Source organism: Bombus impatiens, unplaced genomic scaffold, assembly GCF_000188095.3.
Source record: "Bombus impatiens unplaced genomic scaffold, BIMP_2.2 scf_0058, whole genome shotgun sequence".
Classification (NCBI taxonomy): domain Eukaryota; kingdom Metazoa; phylum Arthropoda; class Insecta; order Hymenoptera; family Apidae; genus Bombus; species Bombus impatiens.
This window is the reverse complement of record NT_176477.1, coordinates 269,494-297,064: the sequence shown is the minus strand read 5'-3', so window position 1 is coordinate 297,064 and position 27,571 is coordinate 269,494. Positions and strand designations below refer to the sequence as shown.

The 27,571-nt window shown below is 34.9% G+C and overlaps 1 protein-coding gene across 1 annotated transcript in view; it reads right to left on the bottom strand.

Annotated features, from left to right (window-relative positions):
* LOC100741846 (netrin-1-like) overlaps nt 1-27,571 on the bottom strand; it is a 107,902-nt gene that overhangs the window by 13,854 nt on the left and 66,477 nt on the right. The window contains 2 exon segments of the mRNA XM_003485438.4: nt 164-259; nt 1,575-1,724. Of these exon segments, the coding sequence (XP_003485486.2) occupies nt 164-259; nt 1,575-1,724 (246 nt within the window).

Below are 27,571 nucleotides of genomic sequence, written 5' to 3'. Positions count from 1 at the left end.
GAGTCTCGAGTCTCGAGCCTCAAGATATCATTCGTAAAGATTACTAATACGCGATTAATAAATGGTATGTTTCACAGTCATGGTATTTTTCCCACGGGGAAAAAGTGTCACGTATCAAGAATTAAAGCAATTTCATCACGTTTGTTGATTTGATATTACTTACCAGCTCGTCCATCGTAACCGCGCTCGTCGTCGTCGTCTTCGTGTTCTCCGCTCTCCTCACCAGCTGTCCCTTGAGTCTGCACAACCCTCGGTATTTCTACGAGAAGGAAAATAAATGTGAAATCGTTGACGAAAAGTTACACTAAATACAGCTCGTATCTCTTCTAAAAGGCTACACGGTTTCCTCTTTCGTATTCGCAAATTCTGCCTAATTGGACGCGCGATCGTGCGATAACACGTTCGAACGGTCGCGTGTTCCTTCTCGTTGATCGATCGATCGCTTCTAAAAACAGGACGGCTACGGTCGAAAATTTCATGCCATTTCTTTTTCTTGCGTCTCGAGTGATCCTTTGCTGTCTGAACTGTTAATGGAACGTTGAAGTTTTCGTGTGTTTCGTTAGATATCGAGTGCCCTAATAATGAAGACTTTCAATTGGGTCATTGTTTTACTATCCTGCATTGCAGACTTGCGTTGTTAACATTTATTGAAAAATCCTTACATTTTAGTTAAAAGTGAAGTAGATTCAAAATTATAAAAATACTTATGTACATAACTATACTTTGTATATTTTAAAATCTTATTATGCATATTTCGTTATATTTTGTCAAAATTACTACATCACTCTACGCAGTAGAATTCTCTTTTTTTGTTTGTTATAAGAAATACGTGAATAGGTCGTATCCCACATTTTTTAAAAAATTACGTGTTTTACTATTCATAGATTACATGCTTGTTAGTCATAATAAACCAATAACAGATGTACAATACTATTACAGCAAATTCTTTTCGATATAAGAATAAACTTTCACATAAAATATATTCTAACATTTTTAGAAATTATTTATATCGACTGTCATACATATTTATGAATTTCATTATATAAGGGCTATATTTTTATGGGCATTTAATTAATAAGAAGGTAATGAATACTTCTTGATCGCCCAGTGTATCGGAGAATGCTTCAGCTTTAATGCAAGGGTCTCTATGTGTATAACAAGTTAGGATAAACTCTATAGGGAATGGTGCACTGCGATATACTGGACATAATTAAGTCTGCTAAATACATACTTATATATATAAGTATATATACGCAGTACATATATATATATATACGTAGTCAATTTATTAGATCATCAATGGTGTAGAAAAAGGTGATAATCGGTCATAAGAAATATAAACTGCTGTCGCGAGTAACAATTTAACGAATGTTATTAAATATTGAATTACTATTATTATTATCAATTTCCAATTTATATGTGACTAATTAGTTTCGAGTACGTATTTATCTCGTAATACATTAAACATTTGATGCTATCATATAAGATACGTAGACCTTCTACTTAAATGAATAACAACACATGAAATATGAAGATCTTAATGCCTTAAGGCTTTAGGGAATTTGTATACTTACTGATACAAGGTGCAATGTGCGATCTACTCTGTTGGTAACCTCTGGCACATCTGTTACAAGTGGTACCAGTTACTCCGTCTTTACACGGACACTGGCCAGTACTTTGGTTACAAGTTTTTCCGGAAGCTCCGATCGGATGACAGTCACACGCTGTAACACGCAACATGCAAAATAAGGGATGGTTAATTATAGTTATATTATTAGTTGTAGTAAATAGTTAGATATATCCAGAAAATAATTGGTGTTATAAGCTTTTATATAATGCTAAACACTCCACGTGCTTAACTCGTGTTACTTTTGATATACATTATACTAATAACATTATACTATAACATTTAACTTTCAAAAAATTTAAGTACCGTAAATATTTTCCTTTATGAGGTTTGTGATTTTATTAATAAGATATTATGAAAGAGTTAGTATATATGTCTTGCTTTCTGATTAAATGCACGATATAATTACATAAAGAACAGAGATACAGATTCTGCAAGTTTGCACTTGTAATAAGAAAATCTGTAAGAATCTTTGCAATCTATAAAAATCACCAATTACAGATGCTACAAAGAGTTAATACAGTACGAATAACACGTACCTTTTATCGTTTCGTAAATCTAACGAAAGTCAAATTAATATTGCTTTATAATGATCTATTACCTAAACAATTAATTATATCAAACTACAATTACTTAAAAATTAATAAGATCGATCAATTTCATCAATTTATTCCTCATTTCCATTCTTTAATCACCTTTTCTTTCAATAATCGAGCGCTAGTCACGTGAAAGTTATAATTCCCAATGTCACTCGTTTATTCATTGATCAGTGTTTTCGCATTCAGCGCATCCGGAATTAAGAGAGGTGGAAAGAGGCTAAAAGCAAAATCGAGGGAGAAATGTTCGCTCGAAAAGCCAGCTTGACACGTTCCTTTTGCCCACTTACTTATGCAAGCTCGTATTTTTCATGCGAGAGAGACACTGAAAAGCGGTTAATTACGATTGCACTTCGAGCCGAGTGCATCACCGCGAAAATTTAGGAGGAGACTCTCGAAAGCTCTGTCGGTCGTTGCTCGTCTGCATTTCCATTTTCCCTTCCCTCTTGGCTCACTTCTTTTCTATTCTATCTCCACTTACAATTGGCTATGGTATTACTATTTTACAGTAAAACTGTTATTGTATTTATATGCAGTATTATAATGAGCTTGTTGCTCGTCTGTGAATACCTACTGATCTTTTCATCTTCCTTTTCTCCTCCCTTTTTAAAGTTTTACATGCAAATATTACAAACATATATGATATATATACAAATATTGCAAATATTACAAATTTTAATACTTTTTTGACTATTTACAGCTAGAGATGTTCTACTAACGTGTGCCGAGTGTTGTACCTAATGACATTATTTTAATATTTCTACATCGATCAAAATTGATACATTGAACGAAGAATGACTAGGACAAGTATAATCTATTCTACTAAATTGTACAATAAAAGACCTGTTGCTTTCACGATTAAATTCTACTTTTCGGTATCTTTTCAGACATTCGTAAAGTATCGTTTTGCAGACTATTCTTAGTAATTCTTCGTTCGAAAGTTTAAATATTTTCTGCCAGTATGAGTTTACTATTTGCTACTTAAAATTATTATGTCATCAAGGACTACATCGATCATCAAAAGTTGGGAATAAAAAGGAAGCACACGTAAAAGTGGGTGCTCGAAGTATTTTCAATTTTCATTTTATTAATTTTAAAATTACATGCGATTGCGAAAAAAATAAATGTAAAATAATTCGGGAAAAGATATTAGAGCGACAATGAACGGCGATGGTCAGTCCAAATAGGAATACAATCTCTACAACATGAATACGAAGTGACCATTTGCACTTCCGCGAAACGGATTAATCTTGAGGAGACTGCCGAAGGGACGAACAACCGGTTCACGCTTCTTCCACATTCATACCATGAGCACAGAAGAGAATTTTAACCGTGGCCAAATGAAAAAGCGTTCGAGAAGTTAGCAGTAGTATTCTCAAATTAATTTAACAAAAGCAGATAACAGTTTCGCTTGTCTCTTTAAATCGTTATTTATTTTTACTTTTTTTCATTTCGATTATTTTTTATTATAGATGTTATCATTTAACTTGCACCGATTTATTTTATTAACTATTATGAATTTATACTTATCGTACAATAAACTAAACGTGTCCGTGTATAGTGGTAAATTATAATTTCTATTCTGTTTACTTCTGTTGTTGCTTCGAATTCATTTTTTTTTCCTATACAACTCGTTACGAAACGTCAGCCGCGAAACTTACCACCACTGACGCGAGGGAGTCGATCTCCAGGAAATCAAACCGTCATGTCAAATGTTTTTTTCGTGGCGATCCTCTCAATTATCACGCGGCCATTTAAACGCGCGTGTTCTCTGCATCGACTGTAACAAGGCGTAACGCGAGTAAAATGTAAAATGCTCATGATTTACGAGCGGTGCATGTACTTTCTTTATTCTCGTAGGTGTCTCGGAGTCATGTTTATATTAGCTAGCAATAAGTGACACGCCGGTATGCCTGCTCATTTTACAGGCGTAAACGTGAGTTACGGTGCTCCGTTGTGCTTCCTGAGCACGCTATTCGACCGATCGTTCCCCGTGACCCTTGCGAAACGCACTCCGACAGTTTGTATCGTTGCATGCATCGAACATCGATCCGTGAGAAATCTGCGCACGACGTTCTTCGATCAAGTTATCCTATTAAAATGGTCCGTGTAATCACGAATTCGAAAGTTTCCAGCCGATCTCGAGTCAGTTTTTAGCAATTTGCACATTGCACGTACACGCGCGTTTGTTGTTTGTTTTCCTTACATATGAAAATGGGAAAATTTATTTTACTCACGAATGCGTTATTTTAGTGTAAAGTTCGATTAAAGTCGTTTGTTAAGTCAGCCGCGTACACCCTTCGAGACTTTGATCTCTCTATAGCCTTTAATCGAAGAAAGAAAATCAGATGCCTGTTCCTGTACTCTGAGCCGAATCACAGAAATTTCTCCACCATCGGAGCTCAAAGCGTTTTCATTCTTTTACGAGTTTAATGAGAATTCACGTTAAATAAAATGGAACTATCGTCCTTCTGGAGCTTTTAACAAGAGAGTCTTTCACTATTTGACCTTGAAATGCAAGTCGAGAAAACATTTCCTCCAGTTTTCTACCACTTCGTTTGTTATCTTATGGGAGTGAATGAAACTCTGTGTTTTCATCTTCGATGTGTTTTGTAACAATAATGTAAGTATTTTCGTTCTTAAAGAGTTGGAATATTCTATGAATATTGACGATATTCTTTTCATTTTTTGGTTATTTTGGTGGAAGAAGAATCTTAGAAGAAAAGAAGGCTACCATATATGTACGTGTATATGATACTGTTTATATGATTGAATATTTCGGTGTAATATTGAAATTTTAAGTAACAAAACAGAGTAAGTATTATGAATTATACATTCCAACATATAGCTTAGAATGCTAGCTTACAATATTTGAAATAAATTGCACGTATGTATACATATATACATATATACGATGTATACACGGGAAGAAAGTTTTGATCAATTTTAAAATAAATATTAAGCTGATTCAAGGAAATATAAAATATTATACGATCCGGCCCTCGTACTACGAAGCGGCAAAAAATATAATTGCAATGGTGGAAAGCGCAAATGCTGCATTCGTCGCGATTACGGTTTAACGCGCTGGAAAAGCAAAAGAGGGAAAGACGTTCATAAATTCAACTTACCAGGCCACTTTTACAACAGTAGACCTACACGTATTTATATCCGGATATCTACATGAAATTGTTAAGGCGCTTTAAGCCGATTACCGCGGAGGGTCAAGTTGGCCTTGCTAGGTTTCTTCCTCGTCGTACTCTCACTTTCCCTCGTTTTTTAGACGTTGAAAAAGTTATGGTACATTAACGAGTTGAGTGCATCAACAAACTTACAAAAGGGTTTTAAGGGATTAACCAGAGTTATTAAGAACGCCTCTGTCGAAGGGGAAAATGCAATTAAGGGCGTTCACTGCTTCTAATTCCTGTTTCGCGCTTGCTTCTTGATTTATCCCGACGGATTTGTTCTGTTTTGCATCTAAAAAGAAAGCTATGAACTATATAAGTTCGATTGTTGTCATGAAAAATGTTTGAGACATGTTCGCCAAACAAATACAAGAAATTACTTTTTACGCTTTTATCTTTCTTCAAGTGGCGATAACAAGATAGAGTATTTAATATAAATTATAGATCTCATTTTATTATAATACACACACACACACACACATTCTATACATATACTATACTTTTATACATACAAATATATATCAGTTCACATATATTATTATTGCAATGTAAAACACGAAAAGCAGTGAATAAATATTAAAACAAATATTAGAAACGTACAAATATCGTGCGAAACTGCTACAATCAGTAACAATCACAGATCTTTTTGTTCATCTATTTCTTTCAAGTAAAAGTTATATAGATAGTAATATGAAATTTCTGATAAAATACAACAATTGACACCTACTCGTATTTAATAGTAGTAATAGTTATAAGAGTAATTATATTACCTATTCGTTTACATTCATTTTCGACGTGAAAAATCATAATGATTAATTTCCTAATTAATAATTGATTAAATAGGCGATATGAAATCCCTAGCACGTGTTTTGCATCAATATTCCTTATTATTTGTAGGAACACTACTTAAAGATAGCGTAAATCTTTACGTGTCCACTCAATTCGTTTAAGGAAGAAGATGGGATAAATCTGGCAACGAATTTGCATACTGAAATCACCCACTTGTTTTTGCTCGCAGCAGGTAGCACGTGGGTCGTTTGATGGTTACTCTCTACCTACGTTCTTCTTCAGTCTCGTAAGATCACAGCACCCTTCGTTTCGACTAACTGCTGTGTATCAACAACATCCGGTCCCAGATTTGGTTGTAAGAAACCTTGCAGCCTTCGGTAGATGAAAGCCAACGAAAATACTTTTCAGCAAGGGAATTCGTCAAAATAAAATTGTTTGTCGTCTCTTGGGAAATAAGAAAAATTCATCTGCGTAAACCACTACTTTAAACTCGCTGTTATAAATTATATTTCTTATTTTATTTATACGAGATATTAATGTTTGTTTTTAAAAAATGAAAAATAACGTGAGAATAACGTGTATAACAGAACGAATTAAGTAGGTGCAGTAGTATATAAAATGTGGAGTTTTATACATACATCTCGGGTTATAAGAAATTTTCAGCTACTATTCGACTTCATGCGCGTACGACTCGTTAAAATCAACTTACGTTTATTGAAATTACGTCACGCTATAAGTGAAGTCGTAACGTGAACACTAATGCAATGGATCGTTTTATACAGATGTGTAGGATATCGAGTGGAAAATTGACGCCTTTCGTTATGTCGCTGAAAATTGATAAAGCAGAAAGACTTGTTTTGAGAAATAGACACATCGATACATGGATAGCAATGTTTTTAAAAATATCAGATTACTTCCGATAAATTACATATTACTCAGATATTACATTAATTTTTAAAAAACGTTACACCAACTATCGTTATTATTACCTAGAATAGTTCTTTTAGAACTATAGAAGATTCTTGAGAACCGAATAGGAAAGGATTGGTTCTATCTACTGTTCCCTGGAAGAGAAAACAAGACGATATATTTTTATTTTTGAATAAAATTCGTTACGAATATGTGACACGATATTGTGATGATAAAAAAAGGGAGGCCCGTAAATTCCATGCGCCTACGAGATTAAAGCACTTGAATGGACGAAACACGTGATACTGAGAGTAATAAATGGATCGTACAGAAAGATAGTCAATTAAATCGAGAACAACGATCGGTAAATGCGGCGCGTGGATGCCAGCCAATTTATTAATCGGATTATCAGGCTGATTTCCCTCGAGTAAACCTGGGTGCGGGTTGCTCGATAATGTCGATCCATCGAAGCCTGAACAGTTCCCCCTCTGTTGATCTCGTCCCTCTACACTCCACATTCTACTCCATCTTTCCAAGGAAATTCCCGTTGTCTCTTACGTTGAGGATGTTTTTCTTTTCCCTCTTAATGAAACAAGTGGGAAATGGCATGTGAAAATCCAGTTGTATTATCTGCTCTTTGATAGAAGAACAACGTTTCTTAGATTGTCAGCTAGCTGAGTGTTGCTCAAAGACGCTTTCTTTAAATTCAAGATTCTTGTCAAAATCGAGGTTGCTTCTTTTGTAATTGGAACATGAATTTCCGCTTGAAGAACAAAACTGATGTGAAAATTCTTCTGTATGTCAAAGATGTGTCCTTTGGAAAACCTAATAGAAGTAAAATATGATTCATCTTGGAAAGTATCATTATTAATCATTAATACAGATATTTTAAACGTAAAAGTCGTAGATATCTTTTTAAAAAGAGGGTTAGTTTTTATATAATTTTATATTTAAACGATTTTTATATCTCGATTCTAAAATTCACATTCATAATTCGATAAACATTTTTTTCCCAAAGCATATTTTTTTAATTTTATAATAATAAAATATTTTCAAATAAAATTCTCCATCTTAACGTATTTGATAAAAACTCGAATTATTTGTTATTATCGTGGTAAATCGTCCACTCTTTTCCAATCGATAAAGTCTAGTCCTCCCCAGGACTTACGGCTCATTTGACAGCCGAATTTTCCGAAAATTCCACGCAATCCGAGAAGCCTCGATATCATTCGGTCGTTGATATATCGAATATTGAATAAAGCAATCACCATAACATCGCGCGAAATTGCTTCGTTATCTTCGAAACCTGTCATCGAAGAGTGATTGAACGATGTCATTGCTAGCCCCCAGTGCCTCGTCAAGATGATGGAAAAATAATTTCCTAATCAACCAATAGGCCGATGTGTTTTTTTTATATCTAGACAGACAGTAATTGTAGGATGGAATTAAATGCATATTAAGAATTCAATAATATTGTAATATAGTATTATGATAATGGTAATAATGATATATTATATTTATTGGCAATTGATCAGTAATGTATTTTCTTTCATTTTCTACACTTGTCTATCGCCATTTTATCCTGCTTCTATAAAAGAATCCTATCCTCACGAAATCCATCGTTTTAATAATATCCATCATGTTTAATATTGAAAATTAAAGATAAAAAGTGTAGAATACATTTTTTTTTGTTTCAGGCTTCGTCTTCAAGAAAATTGAATGTAGCAATATTGGACTAATCCTCGATTGCTGCTAAATATGCGAACGAATAGCGTAAAAGGAACATGCTTCGAATGTGTTGTTCCTAACGGGACAAGGTTATTCCTTCTCTTTCGATCTTAAGTCGTGCTTTCGAATGGCATAAACGAGAAAAATCTTCAAATCCGATTCAAGACACGCTCGTATACTGGTTGATATATTCGCGTCACGACACTCACGACGAGAGAGCGGGCTTCTATTTTGGATTCGGTTCACCTTGCGTTTCCAACCCCCGTAATCAGACTCTGTGTCGAAGAAATTCGGATTCATAATTCAGGGCAGTCTTTCTTCCTCGTTCCTACCTCCGTTTTTCGTTCTTTTTTCTTCAATCAAATACGTGGAACTCAGCACATTGTTATCCCTTCGTGTACATAGGCTGGATCGAACGTCAATGTCATGAAAGCATATTCTCATTGAAATTCCTTGCACGAAATTCGTATTTCGTCATATCTGCATGCTTCTTGCCACATCAGAAAGATCAATATACGATGACTGTAGTATTTCTTTGAACGTGGCCAAGGAAACCAACGTCGAAGAACAATTGTCAAAATCCTTCTATGCGGGTAATATTAGTTACGTCGAAATCGACACTTTTTCTTAGAGAAATTGAAATTGAAATGCAGATTTGTGAAAATTGGTCACGACGTCCTATATATTTTTTTTCCTACAGTTTAGTTCGTATATAAATAAATTGCAGGTAAACTATCTGCCATAATTTCAAATTATATTTACTTAGTGATATACATAAAATGATTGTCTCTCGCATAATGAAAAGAAAGTCGACTATTCTAAATGGGATGGTATCATAATAGTCTGATAATATATATGAAAATTATTTCAAGAGTTCTCCTCTCCAGTTAAAAGGACTTTGAAAATTTTTCGATGAAATTATTCCGAATTATTGTCCAGATGCTTAATTAAAATTCCTGAACTCTCATACGCAGTACGTTTATGTTGCGTTTCGTGGTTAATCGTTCAGTACATAAAGCCCAGCGGAAAATTTGCATCGAAAAGTGTCCCGAAATGGGGATGCTACTCACATCCATCGCTACTTAGCTCCATTCTCCATGTAGTAGCGTAGTAGTGTGATTAGTACGTGCACACTGCACACTGTACACGCTGGCACGTGTATAGGTAAGGATACCCACCTGTGGCGGGAGTATGCAATAACGATGGGCCTGGCCCATCTTATGTAAACACGCTCGCGTGAGGAGAGCCTCTTAGCTGCTGCAGAGACCTATGTAGACTGTAGACTGTAGACTGTAGAATGTAGACCCACGGCATGGCACCGACGCATTATGCACTCGATTCACTTCGCAAACTTACATCTTCGTGTACGGGTCGTTATATCGTCAGAATGTTCGCGTCTTTCCTTTTCTTAGATCGTCTGACCACGATTTTTCCCGGAATGCAAAAACAATGCTTGCAGCCTGGAACATCGCTACTTTAGTACCTATTATATTATGTATTTTCACTGAATAGCATCTCTCCGTTTCTGTTTCTTATTCGTTGTACGCGCTTATTTATGATACTTAAAAATAAGCGAGATCGGATCTAACTGGTACGTTTTTCATTTTTCGATCTTTGTAATTCTTGTTTGGTTTAACGAGTTGAACTTCCATCAAAGATAGATCCGTGGTACGTTAATCAATATATAAATTTTGCTAGTTCTACATAAACTAGAACGATACAGATTTTAGTTATCTATTTAAACTAGATCGATTTAGATTTCTTTGGCGCTCTGTCATTTAATATTATCAGTTTGAAATTATCGCATGACACGCATCGACGATTACTGTCAGTGTTTGACAAAACCGGCTACTACTTAAAGCGACATAATAACGTCTCCCCTCGATATCCTGCATGAAAAATTCCGTTACTATTTCAAGGTATCGTGTATAACGTTTCGAAGCATTCGAATCAATGTCACTTCTCGTTTGTACAGATAAATTACTCAAACGGGAATGGAAACACCAAGGATTTAATTACTATTGTTCTTATCACATAATCTTAAGAAGAAAACGATTGTGCGATTATTATGATAATGTGAACAACTGTGATCGTTCGCACAAAATCCGAGAGAAATGAAATATTATTTTGGTGTATATAAGATGCTAGAATCCTTTGGAGTTAATTCAGTTCAGAGTTTAATCTACTTTTGCAGAAGGAATTACTATCTGGCCTCTTATACATTTTCAGCCGCACCCTATGCATGTATATGATGTTTGCAGCAAACTATAAGCGATTAAAATGTTATTTGAGAAAACGGCATTTCATATATGCTAACCTAATACATACAGGCACGCTAATAATCCGTGACAAATCACGTTATTTAGATTAAAGTTAGAAACCCGTCGCCTAATGTCATCGGGGACTTGTTAATTTTAACGTTGTTTAATATGCGACACTTGAGAGAGATAAGATACGAAAAATATGCGACTGCTAAATTTTATCCTAATTCCATCAACCACTCTAGTTTCGAAAACACTTTAGTTTTCTTGGTTTTCAAATTTAGTAAAATTTATAGATGGATATGAAATAATAAATATTAATATGAAATATTATACGCGTTGCATCATACTCGTTAAGCAAGAATATCCTTTCCATCAGATTAATGTCGATTTAGTACCTATTTTGTCACATAATTTCTAATTCTTTTATAACGCAAAAAGTTAAACATTGAATATTACATTAAATATCAAATACATATATTTATATAGTAGATTTTCCAAGAAGATAATTTCTATTGAAAATAAAGATGATAGATCTTGTTAACCAAAAATATTAATTATTTATTAATTATATATTATACATTATATATAGATATATTATTATTGATATATTTATGTACAATTTATAAAGAATGTTGCATTTCTGCTCTACAAATTTACTACAAGCAATTAAATGTGCGGTATTAAGTTCAACGAGTTCAAACAGGCCGGATGGGTGAAGCAATATTATGTTACACTAAATGCTAAACTAACGAAACATTTCGTGCTGAAAAAATAAATGGAGGAACTTGAAAGAAATGCCATTACAATTTTTAAACCTACATACGTCGTTTGATGTATAATTATAGATATCTTATAGAAGATATCTCTTTGACAAAACTTGTTCCCCGATCGGCCGTTACAATATGAACAGACAGTCGATCATTTTTTTATCGGCCGGCTTCTTTGGACCGCGGACGTGCGACGCAGAGAATGGAATGATTGCCCAAGGCTGCATTTATGTTTGACATTTATCGGAAACGACATTTGCGTTTCATATTCTTTCACACCAGGACCGTTGAGATTCCTGTTACCTAACGAATAAACGAAATTGAAGATTCGAAGGTAATAGATCCAGAATGGATCGTCATTTGGAAAATGATCGAAGATGTTAGTGTTGAGGGTGAAAGTGTAATATATATATTCATATAGTGTATATATGTCATATTAGTATAATAAAGTGGTATAATAATTAAAATAACTGGTAAACAACTTCTTAAAATAAAATATTCATTTTCTACAGATCAATCAGTAAGTACTATGATTATAGTAAGATTATTAATATGCTTCGGATAAGCAAATGGAAGCTTCTCAGATTATAAAAATCGGATACGTTTTCAATCAAAATAAGACGTAGTCAACCATGATTGCAGATCAATACCGAATACAAAGTATGAAACAGGTTTGGAATTCATCGATCTTTGTCAAGGACTGTCGTTTGTGTGCACACAGGGTCAATCGCGATTGTCAATCATATTTACGGATAATTTTGAGTAACGATATACGATCAGTTCCGATTGACTGACGTAGAAATATGAGATGTCATGGACTTGCCGAATTATTAAACGTAGTAAGAAGATTCTACAATTTTTGTACGCAATCGAGCGACCTGGTTCGTAGCTATGTATGTATCTATATGGAATATAGTATATATACTCGATGCGTATCGACTGCTTACATGAATATATGCATAAATGTTTATGTACATATATCTATATGATAGGATTTCATGAAATGATATAATTTTTGTCGAAATTTAGTTGAAACTTATTCTACTCGTAATAACAAGGCAGAGTAGATCAACACCCTTTTATTTCCTTACTCTCAAAGAATTTTATGAAAATATTGCGTTATGATAAGTACACAGCTACATGTACAATGTACGTCCTCTTGAAAAAATAGTTTACTATAGATATAAATATTTTTAAAATGTTCAAATATTTTCACTATTAAATAGTCGAGGAGTAGTATCTTGAATATGTATACATAAATTGTAACGCAACATAATCGAATACAATCGGGTTAAGTTAAAGAATCAACAAGCAATTATTTGGAACGCTTGTTTCATTTTCTATCGAAAGATCGATTTGGGTTAGATCATCCTCCGCTGGACTTTTTGGAATATCGTTTGTTCATGGAAAATCTTTCCGGAAGAAATTAGCACGCAAGGGTGCGCAAAGGTTATGGTTATGGCTAGCTATTAGCGTAATAATATTCGTCCGTCTCGCGGACACAAATGCCGTACGAGAAAGTGAGTCACCGTCACCATAAACGACCATCGAATTAAGGCCAGTGTACGCATAAGCACGCGTCAGGACAATCGAACAATTGCAAGCACGACATTATGTACTCCGCGACTGGTCAATGCCCTTAAAAGACCAATCCAGTCGTGTACAATGACCTTTTTTTTTATTATGTACTTCTAGGTTTCGTTTTTCTTTTTTAAATTTATACAATTTCTATAGGCTGTAAATCTATAAAAAATCTTCTTATGAGATTGTAGATGTTTTAAACACGTGGTTAAACGGTTATTATTTAGAACTATAACTTTAGAACTATAAAATTATTAATTTTTGCAATGCAACGCTTTTTAATTAGAGAAATATAGAGTCTATCGACAATTTCCTTAGATGACATATTGAAATTTATTATTTGTCCGTCTACTATTATGCATGTAAAGTTCTTTAATGTTTAAGCACTTTTTACACTTTTTAATATTTTGATATTGCTAAAATTTAGAACATGGTAAACTTAATCTTCATTTTATTTCTGTCAACGAATTTATATACTTCTGTAATTAAAAAATTGGAAGATCAATAATTTTATAAAATATTTTTGCTACTTATAAACAAGTTCGGTAACGTGATCCTCGATTGAGTTTTGATAATATTTTAATGTAAAGGAAAGTAAATGTTTGTAAAGCTGCCATTATTCTCTTATGCATATAATACGTATTTGTGAAGTAAACTGATTGTGAGGTATGAAACGAACAATAATTGCAACAAAGTCACTCACCAAGTTCAGAAAAAGCGTTTATTGTGGCAGAAATAAAATTAGAAAACTCTTGAGAGCTTGTCCCTACATACCTGAAACAATGGAATTAGATAAGAATTATTCGATGCAATGATCGGCGCGGAAAGTGAGACCCTCTGCCAATGGTTTTCCATCTTATTTGCCGTTCATTCAATAATTAATCATATAATTATGTAGTTAAAATGACACATTTACATTGCAATAAAAATAACTGTCGAAAGAAGTACTATCATAACTTAACTTGACGTATTTAATTGTAAGTAGGTATTATTTTAATAATTTCACTTAATAAGAAAATAGATATACAATATTCATAGCAAGTAAGAAAAGTGTACCTATATTAAAGGCTTTAGATTTCAAGTTTGATTCGACATTGTACAAACAACTATGTATCTTCAAAGCTCTCGAGATAAGTGAATCACATACCTATGTACATCCCTATGTATATCCCTAAAATTATCTTTTGAAATAATATAACTATTATATCGCACAATTTTTAACGTGTTGCAGTGGAAATTTGAATTTTAAGAGAAGTGTAGAGAAATCACGTAGGGAGAAAGGACGGTAAGAATCAAAGATGATTGGAAATTCTCAGCCGCTCAGGCAGTCCGTTGAGGTAACTGTTGGTCGGAAATGCTCGTTATGTATTTCCTTCGGAAAAGTTACCTTTGAGGCATTAGCTTGCTCGTTTTGTACAAACTCTACGAGTTTGTTTATCGACTTCGTTGTCGTAATTACGAATCAGGAACAAAGATTTGGTCTTTAATCGTACCGAACGAAATCAGTTTATCCTCCTTCATAGATGTTTGCATAATAAAGTTCAATGTTAGAACGAACGAAAATTCTGCCCGATTAGATCCTTAGTTTCATTTCGATAGCTAAATGAGTAATAACAAATACATAATTTTATTTTATTATACATAATTCGTATCAATCGTATATGTCTGTATTATTAAATTTGCTACGTCGTTGATTGATTATTTTATTTAAAAAACTAACGCGTCTTAACAGTTATTTTCACAAAAAGAGTAAAAATGAAAATCCTCAAATGTAAATAGATTTCATTAATTGGTTTACAAATAATTTAGTTGTACGAAATGTTGTGTATCTCTTATACAAACTGAAGTACATACGTAACATTATTTTAATAAGTCTATAAATATGAAATAAGTTTATCAAAAATTGGTCGTGACAAATGTCATATTCAATGTTTTTAAAAGTCGTTTAATCACCAGTACAATATAGGTTATTATCCGCTTTAATACATAACAAGATCCAATTTAATACATAATAACTTACGAAAACAAATTATACAATTTATATTTGAATAACTGCATAAATTGATGCATGTGCATACAGGGATATACAATATATGTACATACTTGTGACTGATTTGTACATCAAAACGTGAATATACTTATGATCGACCAACAATATATTAAAAGTTGTGAGATAATTTAATTAGATGGAAAATTTCAAATCATCAATCACGTTAAAAAAATTTACAAGTTATATTGAAATTTTAATAGTAATGACAATACAAATTTATCAACTTATTGGTTGAGCCTTCGTTCAATTTCAGAACATTTTATAATATCAGTGTTTTACGAATTTAAAAAAAATTTAGTGAAAAAGATATTATGAAAGTCAAAACACGTTCATATCTTATTAATATTAATTTTTATGTATGCAAACGTGTAACGAATATATGACATAAAATATCGAAGCAAACAGGAACAGTGGAATAATATATATCCTCCATTTGTTTCAATGTGCATTAATTTAAAGTACGCGTATGCGAATCATAGTGTGTAAAAATAAAATAGTTATGTATGAATTGAACAGTCGTATACTATTTTCCGATGTTGTGTTATCGTTTACGTATTTCTTAATTCTTGTGATATGCTTTAAGGCTTATTATGTATAATAACTATCTCATGTTACATATATTTATTCACTTGTTTAGTTCTACTTCTTGTCCGTTTCAGTATTTGGGTATATCGAATCAAATAACGAATACATTTCACTTATTATGCCATATACGTGAGTACTATGTGCTCACGTATGTTTACTTAATTAAATAATAATATTAAAAACAATACATGTGTCTGTATTTGCCTTTCGACTATTACATGTGTAAAAGAATTACACATTTTTCTCATACACATAATAAATTAATTAATAATATTAATTTTAAATTATTATAGATTCGATACAAAGTAGGAAAAATGATAAATTTATAGCATCGAATCCCCTTTTACATCAGCTCATATTCTTGCATTAGAGAATAAGTACATTAGATGGAATAAATACTTGTTTCATTTTTTACATAATATCATAACATAATAGAAAAAACGCGATTTCTTTATACCATTTAATAACATATTCGCTTTAAAAATTTCACTCCAATATGTTTATGACATCGATCATTAACAGATAGTCTTTGGGGAAATTATGCTTCATTTACAATCAGGCAGACGATTAATCTTTGGTTTTCTAAAAGATTTTTGCTCTCGTGGGTACGTGTAAACATTAAATGAGCTAGGTTATTTCTTCGATCGCTATCTTGAGGTATGAAGATATCTTGGTTTATTAAACAGTTTAATTTGACACGATCTTCGATCAATGGCCAGTATTAAATCCGTCTAGAAAAAGACGAAACTTTCTCCTGGGATGCTAATTAACTCATTTCTCATCACTCGTAGCACGTTAACTTTGGCTCTCATTAAGCGATGATCGATCAACTGCCGAGTGTCTACAGGAATTGAACGACATAAATATCGCGCAGAGCAGTTCCACTCTTGTGCAAATTGTCTTGTTCACAGTTAAGCATCAGAGATAGAAACAATCTTAACGATCCTTTCCTCCGTTCGTTATTAATGCACCGAGTACGCGCAAGCGAATTCTTGTATTTTGCAATTATATATTTAAATTGATTAGAAACTTGTAATACTGGTCGCGCGAGTGTGTTGTTGTAACGCCGGGCACTTGATTATCAGAGTTAATTAAAAGATAGATACAAAACGAATAATGAAGTATGTTTTGTTCACTGTTGCATATTCGGTATATATATTTATATCTTTTTTATTAATTCTGCATTATAATAAACTAACAACGATACCCGATTACTGTTCGATTGTTCTCAATTATTAAATTTTACACCTATCTATTGGCAGGATATCTCGCGATACGACACGTTCACACGATGCTACGGACAAAATATCTCACACATTTTTTTTATTAAGACATTTAATACAAAAACGAAATTGTATTGCAAAAACTCTTGTGCCTGACAAGTTAAATCACTGTAATCGTTGGCGTTATTACTCTACTGAATTAGGATCGATCGTAGTTTATCCGTAGAGAGCCGTTTAATACGTTCAAATATGTGTAAGAGATCAGAGTTGTAATTTCACGGCGGACTGCACGAAACATTCAATTAATAGACCAACTTACTTATTGGATAACGCCAATTAATCTGCGATATTAGTCTGTCGCTTGTTTGCGTTTACGAGTAACTTGGCTCGCATACCATTGGGTTTATGAATCGTCGCTCAGCAGGTGGGGCTCTGGAACGATGATAACTATAGTTAGGTTTGCAGTAGATATACATATACTATATAGGTACCACATTACACATATGTGGATCTTTTATAACACCAACTACGTTGTCGATAAATCGTCGATTATATCTTTTCAAGAACAACGCCGTGAATGCAGATGCAGTTATAAAATATCAGACCTCTTGCTCTCGCAAGTCTTCACGAAAATAACGATCTGGAATGAATCTGGATATCGTCACGAGTTCCCTTTTTGAACAAGCCCGTAAACAGTGCGCTGGTGAAATATACCGGCCTATTCGAAAATACATGCATCAACGAAAGAATCCTGTCCGGAGGTAGACAAAGCGCAGAATACGTTTAACTTAAGAGGAACGTGTCAGTTATCATTTTACACTTAACCTTTTACCCTTAGGCAACTGGCCAGCCTTACAACAGCATCAAGTTACATTTTCCAAACGTTCGGCACCTTCTGTCTCTCCTTTTTTTTCCAGTAAGAGTAGTTTTTATTACCTTCCATACTTCCATGCTTCCTACGTCGCAAATTCTAAAAAATCGAGACTAACATACCAGCTTGCCGCTAACTGAAAAGTAGTTCTATATCTATATACAAGTATCTATATAGGTAAATAGTAGCTTTTAGGAACTTTTTGAATATTTCAGAGGATTTATATAAACATTTATTCTTTGCGCTTTTCACTTGATTCTGCGAATATATCTACATATACATACAATATACGTACCTATATTTGATTTCATTCTAGTTCCACTTCAAAAATAAACATTTTGCTATATTTTTTTTGGCAATCCCTAAAATAGGGATATAATAGTTTAGTTGTCTAATGTTATAATATTTTTAATTTTTAAAACAAACCTGTGAATTTATCAAATCTTAAAATTTTTCTGGTGGAAATTGAGTTTTAGACGAAGAGTAAATAGAGTTCTATAAAGAATAGAAAGAATAATTATTACATACGCTTGATTTTATTGCATCAGTCACAAGGAGCGATAATAAAATAAAATTAGATGATTTCGCACCTTCGTTCGCTAGTTGTATTCATTTCGTGTATCAAACAGGGTTCTGTTTTTCAACGGTAAATACCATTACTTCGGGTTTCACGCGATCGTTTCGTCGCTGTAAAATGCGCAGGAATTCGGAAAGAATGTAGTGTCTTAGCACTTAGGGTTTAGAGACTATGTTGATAACGGCGTAATCTCGGAATTGTGCACGGTCTAAAGTATATGTAGCTGCGCGAAAGACAAAAAGTCCGAGAAACCGATAAAACATGCGAGCTCGTGCATGTAGCATGTACTGCGCGCGTACCTACGTGTAACGAAACACGGATCGAACTTCGCCGATCGTAAATCACTGTTCAACCTAAACACAATGCCGCGCCGCGCCGCAACGATTCCCGAGGATCGTTTCAAATCTCCTTAGCGCAGACTGGCGTGCGTTACAACGCGTGCAGGGAGACACGGGAAACCGAGTGCAAGTCTGTGTTCTCTTCCCGTGGATACGTCCACAGGGAATAGTGCACGCGGCTGCGTACAAACAAATAACGGTTCAACCAGACTGCGAGTTTGCGAAAATATTTATAGTAGGCGTCTGCTTTTATTTGTTCGTTCTAACGTTCTGAGCGCACGCTGATTTCGTCAGTAGCTCCTCGCAAAATTCCTAGAGAATCTAGTACAAGCCATGTGTGCGTTGTTCCATCGCGCATCGAAAAGATTTCTTCGTCGATCATATTTAATTGAAACCCAACACCCGGTCGGTTATCCCCCTATGAATCTGGTATCACTCTCAAGTATTTTCACGGTCGCAACGCGTACCTACTACCGTGCAAATCCGCGCAGCGATGTAAAGGGACACTAGGAAACGTGATGCTATTTGGAGAGCCTGCGAGAATTTTCAATTCATTTTCAATGGACGATAGTTGGGCGTGGTTAGATACGACGAGGTTTTATTTTTCGATACACGTTACGCAAATGGAGGGTAGGTGAACTTTTTCAAATATTTTATATAGAAGTAGTTCACATTTGAAAGATACTTATCGAATAGAAATGACCGAACTTACTGAATAGATCATAATAAAATTCCACAGAATAAATAATAACGTTGCACTATGATCGTCGCTTTTAGTAACAATAATAATGTTATACAATTATTTCATACAATTAATGTATACCTATAGAGAACTGATTCCGATTGATATTCGCAAGAATTGATCAACGATACTGCTCTCATATTTGCGCGATCGTTTAATAATTGAAGTGCCTCTATCTCCATCAGTGGTACCCTACTCTCTCGAGCTTTACTTACTTTTACAAACAAAAACAAGCATCTGATGTAAGTAGACAGCGGTGTGATATTGGACCAGAGAGTACGAGAAAATTTTATCACCCCTATGGTCACCCTTTTCGGCCAGCATGACAATTTGCCACGCGACGCCATAGATACCATAGCAGGTTCCTCGGCTATCAAGTTTCGCCCTATTACACCTTTCATACATTTATTACAGGTTCCCTTTATCTTTCACCTGCGTAGCGAACCGGTGATATGACTGACGACAGAAGACGGGCGAGACCTTCCCGAACCCTTCTCACACATCAAAGTCTCGTATTCCAGTCATTCTATACGCGTCCTATCAAAACTATGCGGCTGATGACGTCTTCATTCGTACGAGCCAGGATCCGAATCCCTCTTTTTACCTTCCTTTTTGTTGCGCGCTAATTGATCCAAAGTGGCTTCCTGAACCTCCACCTCTATGATTCCGACACTCACGAATGAAATAAAAGTTCAACGACACCGATGTGACATCTAGGACTGGGACAAAAGACTCATGATTAGTCATGATATTGAAAATAAAGAATTATTCACTACGGAAAGAAATTCTTTTCTCTGAAGATAAAAATAAAAGAATAAGATATGATGTGAGGTAGATAAGTGATGTGACGTAAGTAGTAGATTGTTCATCATTTTCGATAATTCATAGCTGTTTCTTCTAACTTCTTCTCTATATTTTTGTCATTGACCAAGGATATTAAAATATTGTTAGAGTAGAAGAGCTACTTGTTTCCACGTTATTAAATGTTTCATTCGATCGAATACTAGCTTCGCTTGACAGAGAAATAGCTTAAAAATCACTTAGACCTGTTAATTAATTATAATAACAATTGAATCTCAATATTTTTAAACAAACCATTTGTCTACCGAAACAAAAAATAAATAAAGTTTCAATTGTACGATCCTGACACGCGTAAGTTATTGGAACGTTCTATATCTGTAACTCCCATGAAGAGTTAAATTTGTTGGTTTCGCGCTTAAAGGGTAACACGCTTTCGCATAGTACATACATCAAGTCCTTAAAGTTTAAATGCGTTTAAACTGGGAGTAACGTAAGCTATTAAGAGGTTAACCCCAGCTGCTACATATTTGCATGCAGTATCGTTCCCTTAATTATTCTTAAGTTACGACTTCGTGTCACGTACAATAGTTCTGTAACAAGAACATTTAATCGGTAACATGTTACGATTATAACATCTGAAACCATAACGAATTGAAGTTGCATGTGTAGCGTGGCTTATATCGAGAAACAAACATGACGTTTTGATGTTTCGAATAAAAGGATATGAAGCGAATCAATGATTGCATATGAAAGAATTATATAGCAAAAAGGTTCATTCGACTCAACTTCATTTTGTATCATCATCCGTTAAATATAGTAATAGGATTCGCACTTAATTTTTTTATCATAAATAAATTGTTTCAATAGCAAAAAGAGAAGAACGATCAATCTTTCAGATATACAACATTATGTTGAAATGTGTTTACCCTTGGCTACTGGAAAATTACGTCCCTCCTCCTATCGTCACACTCTAATATTATGCGAAAGTAAAGCATAGTCTGTAACTACAAGCAGACTTTATTTCTTTCGCGCGATAGCAGTGAAAACAGAAAAGTATTGAGTATATACATACATATAGATACGTTGTTTCTCGTCGTCGCCGGCTGAGACCGACGCGACGATACGATCAGATAAGTTGCTGTTTGAAAAAAAATTGTCGGGGCAGCGGTGGTTGTCATTAACATTTCAGAGGAAGAATTTTTTCAGGCAAGGGAAAGAACAGCTCCGAAGAAGAAACATGCGGCCCGGCGCGGCACAGCACGCAGCGGAACGGAGCAGCGTCAGTTGCTCGCGTGGTGGCGAGCTATCAATTTAATCGTTTCTCGATGAATGGACGGATCGGTTTTCTTAAAGTGCCGGTTTCACCCGGAGAACCGCATTTCTTGACCCCCCTTTAGCCGGACGTACGGTGCGGTGTATTCTCGATTTGTGCTGCGTTCACCGTGGGTCATATATTCGTGCCGTGGCGCGCCCTTAAATTATGCGCGCAATTACGCGTACCTGCATCGCGTAAGTGCATATCCGTACGGGTGTTGCGCGTACTCGCGCAATCGCCTAGAGAGCGGACAAAAAAACCGAGAGCGAAAGACGGAGACAGAGAGGAAAGATTGCCGAGGGAAAAGGTTGAAGAAAAGAGACTGATAGTGAACGATAGAGAGAGAAAAAGAATACATAAACGTGCGCGAAATTGCAACCTCTCTCCGTTCCCGGCAATCCTGCTTTTTTTGCAAGGTGTTAATGACGAGTAGAGTAGAAGTGGCTGTATCGGTCGGCCAAGTGCTCTCGAGTTAGCGAGATATGCTTGTGGCATGGATGAACGCGTCGCGCCGCGTCGGTTGAATGCATCGAGAGACAAATATCCTATACCGAGGATGTGTCGCTAAGCCATAATGCGTTTCGAAATGTCAACACCGATAGGTCGACATCGAGCTTCATAGAAGTGGAGTTTGATGTCACTTCGTTAGTAAGAGGAAAGTGGGAACTGAGATAACTTATTTCCTTGTATTAGAATTATTTTCCTCGCTTATTACTATTCGAGGATTTCTTTGCATCGCGACACGTGTATGTATTCATCGTGTTTCTACGTGAACTTTACATGAACGTAATTGATTGAGCGACGAGTTAACTTTATTTGGACGTTCCTTTAATTCGGAGTACGATGAAAAGTCCGTTATTCGAATAATGTCGTCGGAAAACGGGACTACTAATATAAATTAAATTCGGCAACAGAGTGACTCAGTTCGGTGATGTTAATTTTCATGCGATTTGGAAAAACAGAAACAGTTGGGGTGAATAGGTCGTGATAGGTGCGGAAGCCTAGTGCCGGTGTGTGAAAGCCGAGATAGGTTCTGCTGCGGATGTAGTGTCGCTGCTAGGGTACTGCTGTATTTTCTTCTTATTTAAGAATCGTGGAAGAAAAATCGGCCTACGGACGCCGGGATTTGAACCCGGGTCCCGAACACGTTCGTAACCTAAGGCGCTAACCACTGCGCTAACCACTGCGCTGCCGTCGTCCGACACTAGTTAGTGTCGAGTGGTGGTATTTGCTGTTGAGTGCCGCCACACAGTTATCCAATGACAACACGTGAGATATTGATGATAGACATTCCCAAAATTGACTATACTCTTCTTTTTTAAATAAATAAATTCTTAATGCTTTTAATAGTAAAGTAACAATATAAAACACCAAATTCATCATAAATTAAAATTCTTAATCAATTTTGTTTTCTAATATACATTGTTATATACATCAGAAAATTTGCAATTTTAATTAAAACTTTACTAAGAAGAAAATCAAAGAAAGCAATGTGAGGGATGTAGAAATAATTTAGCAAAGTATGGTTTCAAGTTCTATGTTGTTTATTAAATATCGTCGCAACTTCTTTGGTATAATCTAGCATACTATTGCTTCGAAATGCGAAAGAACTATATCATCTTTCTCTTTCATCTTACCATTTATATCATTTTATTACATTATTTAGTGTATCATTTTATTTTACAAGGTATGCGTGACATGTTACGCATCAGTCTCTTTTAAAGCATTAGGTTATTATATCGTTAGTAAGTACACTGGCAGAATTAACACTTTGCGGACTGAAGACGCGAATGCGTTGAATAACATAACAGTAAAAAAAAGCAATAGATGCTGTAAATGAAATGTTATAAAGGTGTTCTTACGTTACATGCTTGAATAATACGGAACGGTATTAATATATTAGATATAATATTGGTTGGTTTGAAGGAATTTAGTAAAATAATAAATTTTGCCTAGTATCTTTCCTCCAGAGAGATTGTTTTCAAGCATATCACATTAAAAAACGTTACTACAAGTATCTTTAAATGTGTTTATTAATTTTTAACAAAATATTACGCTTGTTAAATGCTACTCGAAAAGTTCGTTCCGATTTTTAACTCTTTGGTCGACATAAAAAATCATACTGAAAAATTTTTCGCTGAAAAATCTGGAAGGTTCTGGAAGGATGAAATATTCAAGTTGCGAGACAGATGGGGAAAGGTTGTGGAACAAAATGACACCTATATAATTCAATAAATGCATATCGAATCGAAATGTAAATCGGAACGAACTTTCCGAGCGACCGTGAAAATGAATCTTTTCAATCATTCCAAACATACACGGGAATTCAGGCTATATGCTTGTCAGAGAATATGATCCTCAAAGTGTTAAATAAGACTAAAGAGTTAAGTATGTATACGATACACTTGAAGCAAAGAGACAAATTTTAGTAAGAACTCTTCTATAATTTTTTAGCTTTTCTCCGAGAAAAATAATTTCCATCGGGTATCAACACCTTTGTTTTATATCTCTTTTGAATGCAACGTCATTCCATGGTAGTATACATTTAAAAAGGCCATTTCATTCTTCGATGAATAGACGATATGGAAATGAATCTCGAAAACAAAACTCGTAATCAAATTTTCGAATGCGCGCGCATTTATCGGGTGTGAATATCTTGAAGCTCTCAAATTGAATTCAAAGTGTACAGGTAAGATCGGTGTAACGTCGGAGCGTTAAAAAAAGAAAGAACATCAAAAGTCGACGATCGATGACCGCGGTCGTCAGTAGCCGCTGGCCGAGCCAGTGGTTGGCTGTCTTAGTCTTTAAGATTTTCTTTTGGAGAACGAAAATAGCTGACGTGGCGATACTTAGGCGGCGGCGCAGCAGGTCGGGAGACGCTTTTCAGATAGAGAAGTATCTCTGACACCGGGTGTATACCGCGCGTATAAATTTCAACGTGTATACAGGCGCACACATAAATCGCGCGTAACCCTCGGGGTACGCGCGTAAACTCGCGCGCGCACCGGCCGCGGTCTCGCGAGAACATAGAAGCATGCAGCCAGTTAGGGAGGAATGGAGCAGCTCGAAAGGTGCCCAGAGAAGAAGAGAAAGGGAGAAAGAGCGAGAGAAAAGAAGAAAGAAGAGAAGAGGAAAGAAGAAGAGGGAAGAGAAGAAACAAGAGTCCTGCGTGTTCAAACAAAGGTGAGTCTGCAAGTTGCACCTCGGCTGCAGGTACTCTGTACTCCGTACTCCCCTTGTATCTCGCTACCTTTCTCTTCTTTTTCTCGACCCTTTGCGCGTCCTCTCTATGATTTTATCTTCCTTTTGCCAATGTTACACACCGCGAAGGTTACATCCGGCCGAATGTCTTGTTGCCAGGTGTATAAAGCGAACATTCTCCCGATTCTTCTCTTTCTCTTCTCCGTGTGCCTTCCCCCTTCTCTTTCTTTTTCTTCTTTCCTTTTCACGTTAACCTCGTCCTCGCATTGCGCAATCGGCCGATCGTTGCGTTAGGAAAGGAACCAAGGTGAAAGGTGTACTTACGTTCAAATTTATAAGGAACGATCGGGCTCGCCTCAAGTGATAGATAGGATTACATTACGGTGATTAAAGAGAATGTTATCGCGCGTTAGCCGGCTTTCTATTAATCCTTGGATCGTGTACCGAGCCATGGTTCATTCCAGTTACTCTATTCTCTAACTTTTCACTGTCAATCTTATCTACGATCCGCATAAACGTTCCATTGTTTATAATTAATACTGCTTGTCGAAAAAATGATAACATGGAAGCTGGAAAGCTGTTGTCAACCGATATACCTCTCGTACATTGGTTCAAGGTGAAATCGCTAAAAGTTTTTTTTCTATTTGACGCGTCACGATGGTCGTGAGAAGGATAGGTACATCGTGTAAAAGAGAAATTGAGTGGAACCATACGTCAAGTGAAATTTTTCCATCAATATTGACATTATTGAGAAAGATGCTGTGAAACTCTGCAATCCTACATAAAGTATACGAATTTACATGTTCGTACCTCCTGTTAAACCTGTTGAATGTTTACATGCATCCTTTAATCGAAGAAAGCATACCGTGTTGTGTTGCAAGAAATGTAAAAAATAGTATGTTATATATATGTGTGTATATATATACACATATTATATATACACATATATATACATATATGTCGTTAATTTTTAATATCGTTGATTCGTAGATGATTCAAAAGAGTTTCAGAATATTTGAATTTAATTTATATTAGTATGTCTTTTTTGCGTAAGGTACGGGATAAAGCTAACAGACTAATAGTAGTAATAATATAAATTAACAATATATACCCTAAATTCATCTATAATTCAACGATTAATGAGGGTTAAGACCAGAAAACGTCCAAGTATTTAATGGTATTATTAGCCGAAGCATTTCTTTAATTTTATTAAAAAGATATCTTCTTTCAAAATTGGGCTTATGATTTTAATCTTATTCAAGTACTAATTCGCTCGATAGTTTTTCCTGAAGTCTACGATTATGCGAAATCTTGTATTCTGTCGGTGTATTTCGTTTTAGTCCCCTGTCAAGATTGGATAATTGGTTCAATCTGATTAGGGAGATCATTTATGGCGCGGCGTGGCGCGATGTGGCGCGGCATGGCAGCCTCCTAAACCTCTGAAAATCCTATCCCAGCATAATTTGTACAAATATTTACCAGTGCCGACTTTAGTTAATAGCTTATCCATTCACCTTGAAGTCAAGTTGTTGTCATCAATCAAAAGCTGATAGAAACTCGATATTATCAAATAATAAATGGTAGTTAAATAATTTTATTGCAATCAGTGCGATTAAAGAAAGTATTAAAAAGTACAAACAATATAAAAGCAATATTTATATTGTTTGACACAAGCACAACTCTTCGCATATTCTTTTTATAATTATTTCGTTGAGTACAATAAATACAAGAACCTTAGCCAGCGTTAAAAGTAAGTTTTAAGAAAAACACTTGAACGCACTACGAAGGTAAATATTAAGAATCGTGTCGTTGCGTGCTGAAATTTGGCAAAAGTAATATAATAGCAGTAAAGTAATAAAATTACTTTCTATGTTAATATTACAATTATCGAACTTGAAATCGGATATAATATTACCAAAGCGGTAGGTAGGTAATATGTATACTGAAAATAATGGTCAAATGCTTTTTGATCCTAAAATGGTGAAAAGCTAATATATAATATGTACCTACATTACCTACATTAATTCGGATAATCAATATTCAATTTGCAAATAAAGAGTCTACGCATCTATATTATATCTTATTATTGATTTATTTACTAAACAAACACGTCGATATAAAGGAGTAAGGGTTAATTTTGTATCAGTGATCAATCGAGTATTTTAGGGAAGAACGAAATTCTTTTATGATTAATGTGTTGAATAAATACGATTCATTTTAATTTCATTTCCGTTCGGAAAAACGCTGAAATATTCTATAGCAAAGGAAACAGAATCGTTTTTATGGGTCGTAAACGAAATTCGATGCTTGCGCGTAATTACATGCGTATCGTGTATTTATCTGAACAAAGGGTAACGAGGGTTGCCGGATTCGAGTGCACTTGATTTCTTTGTCTCGTTTTATCCCGTCTAGACGATCGATCATA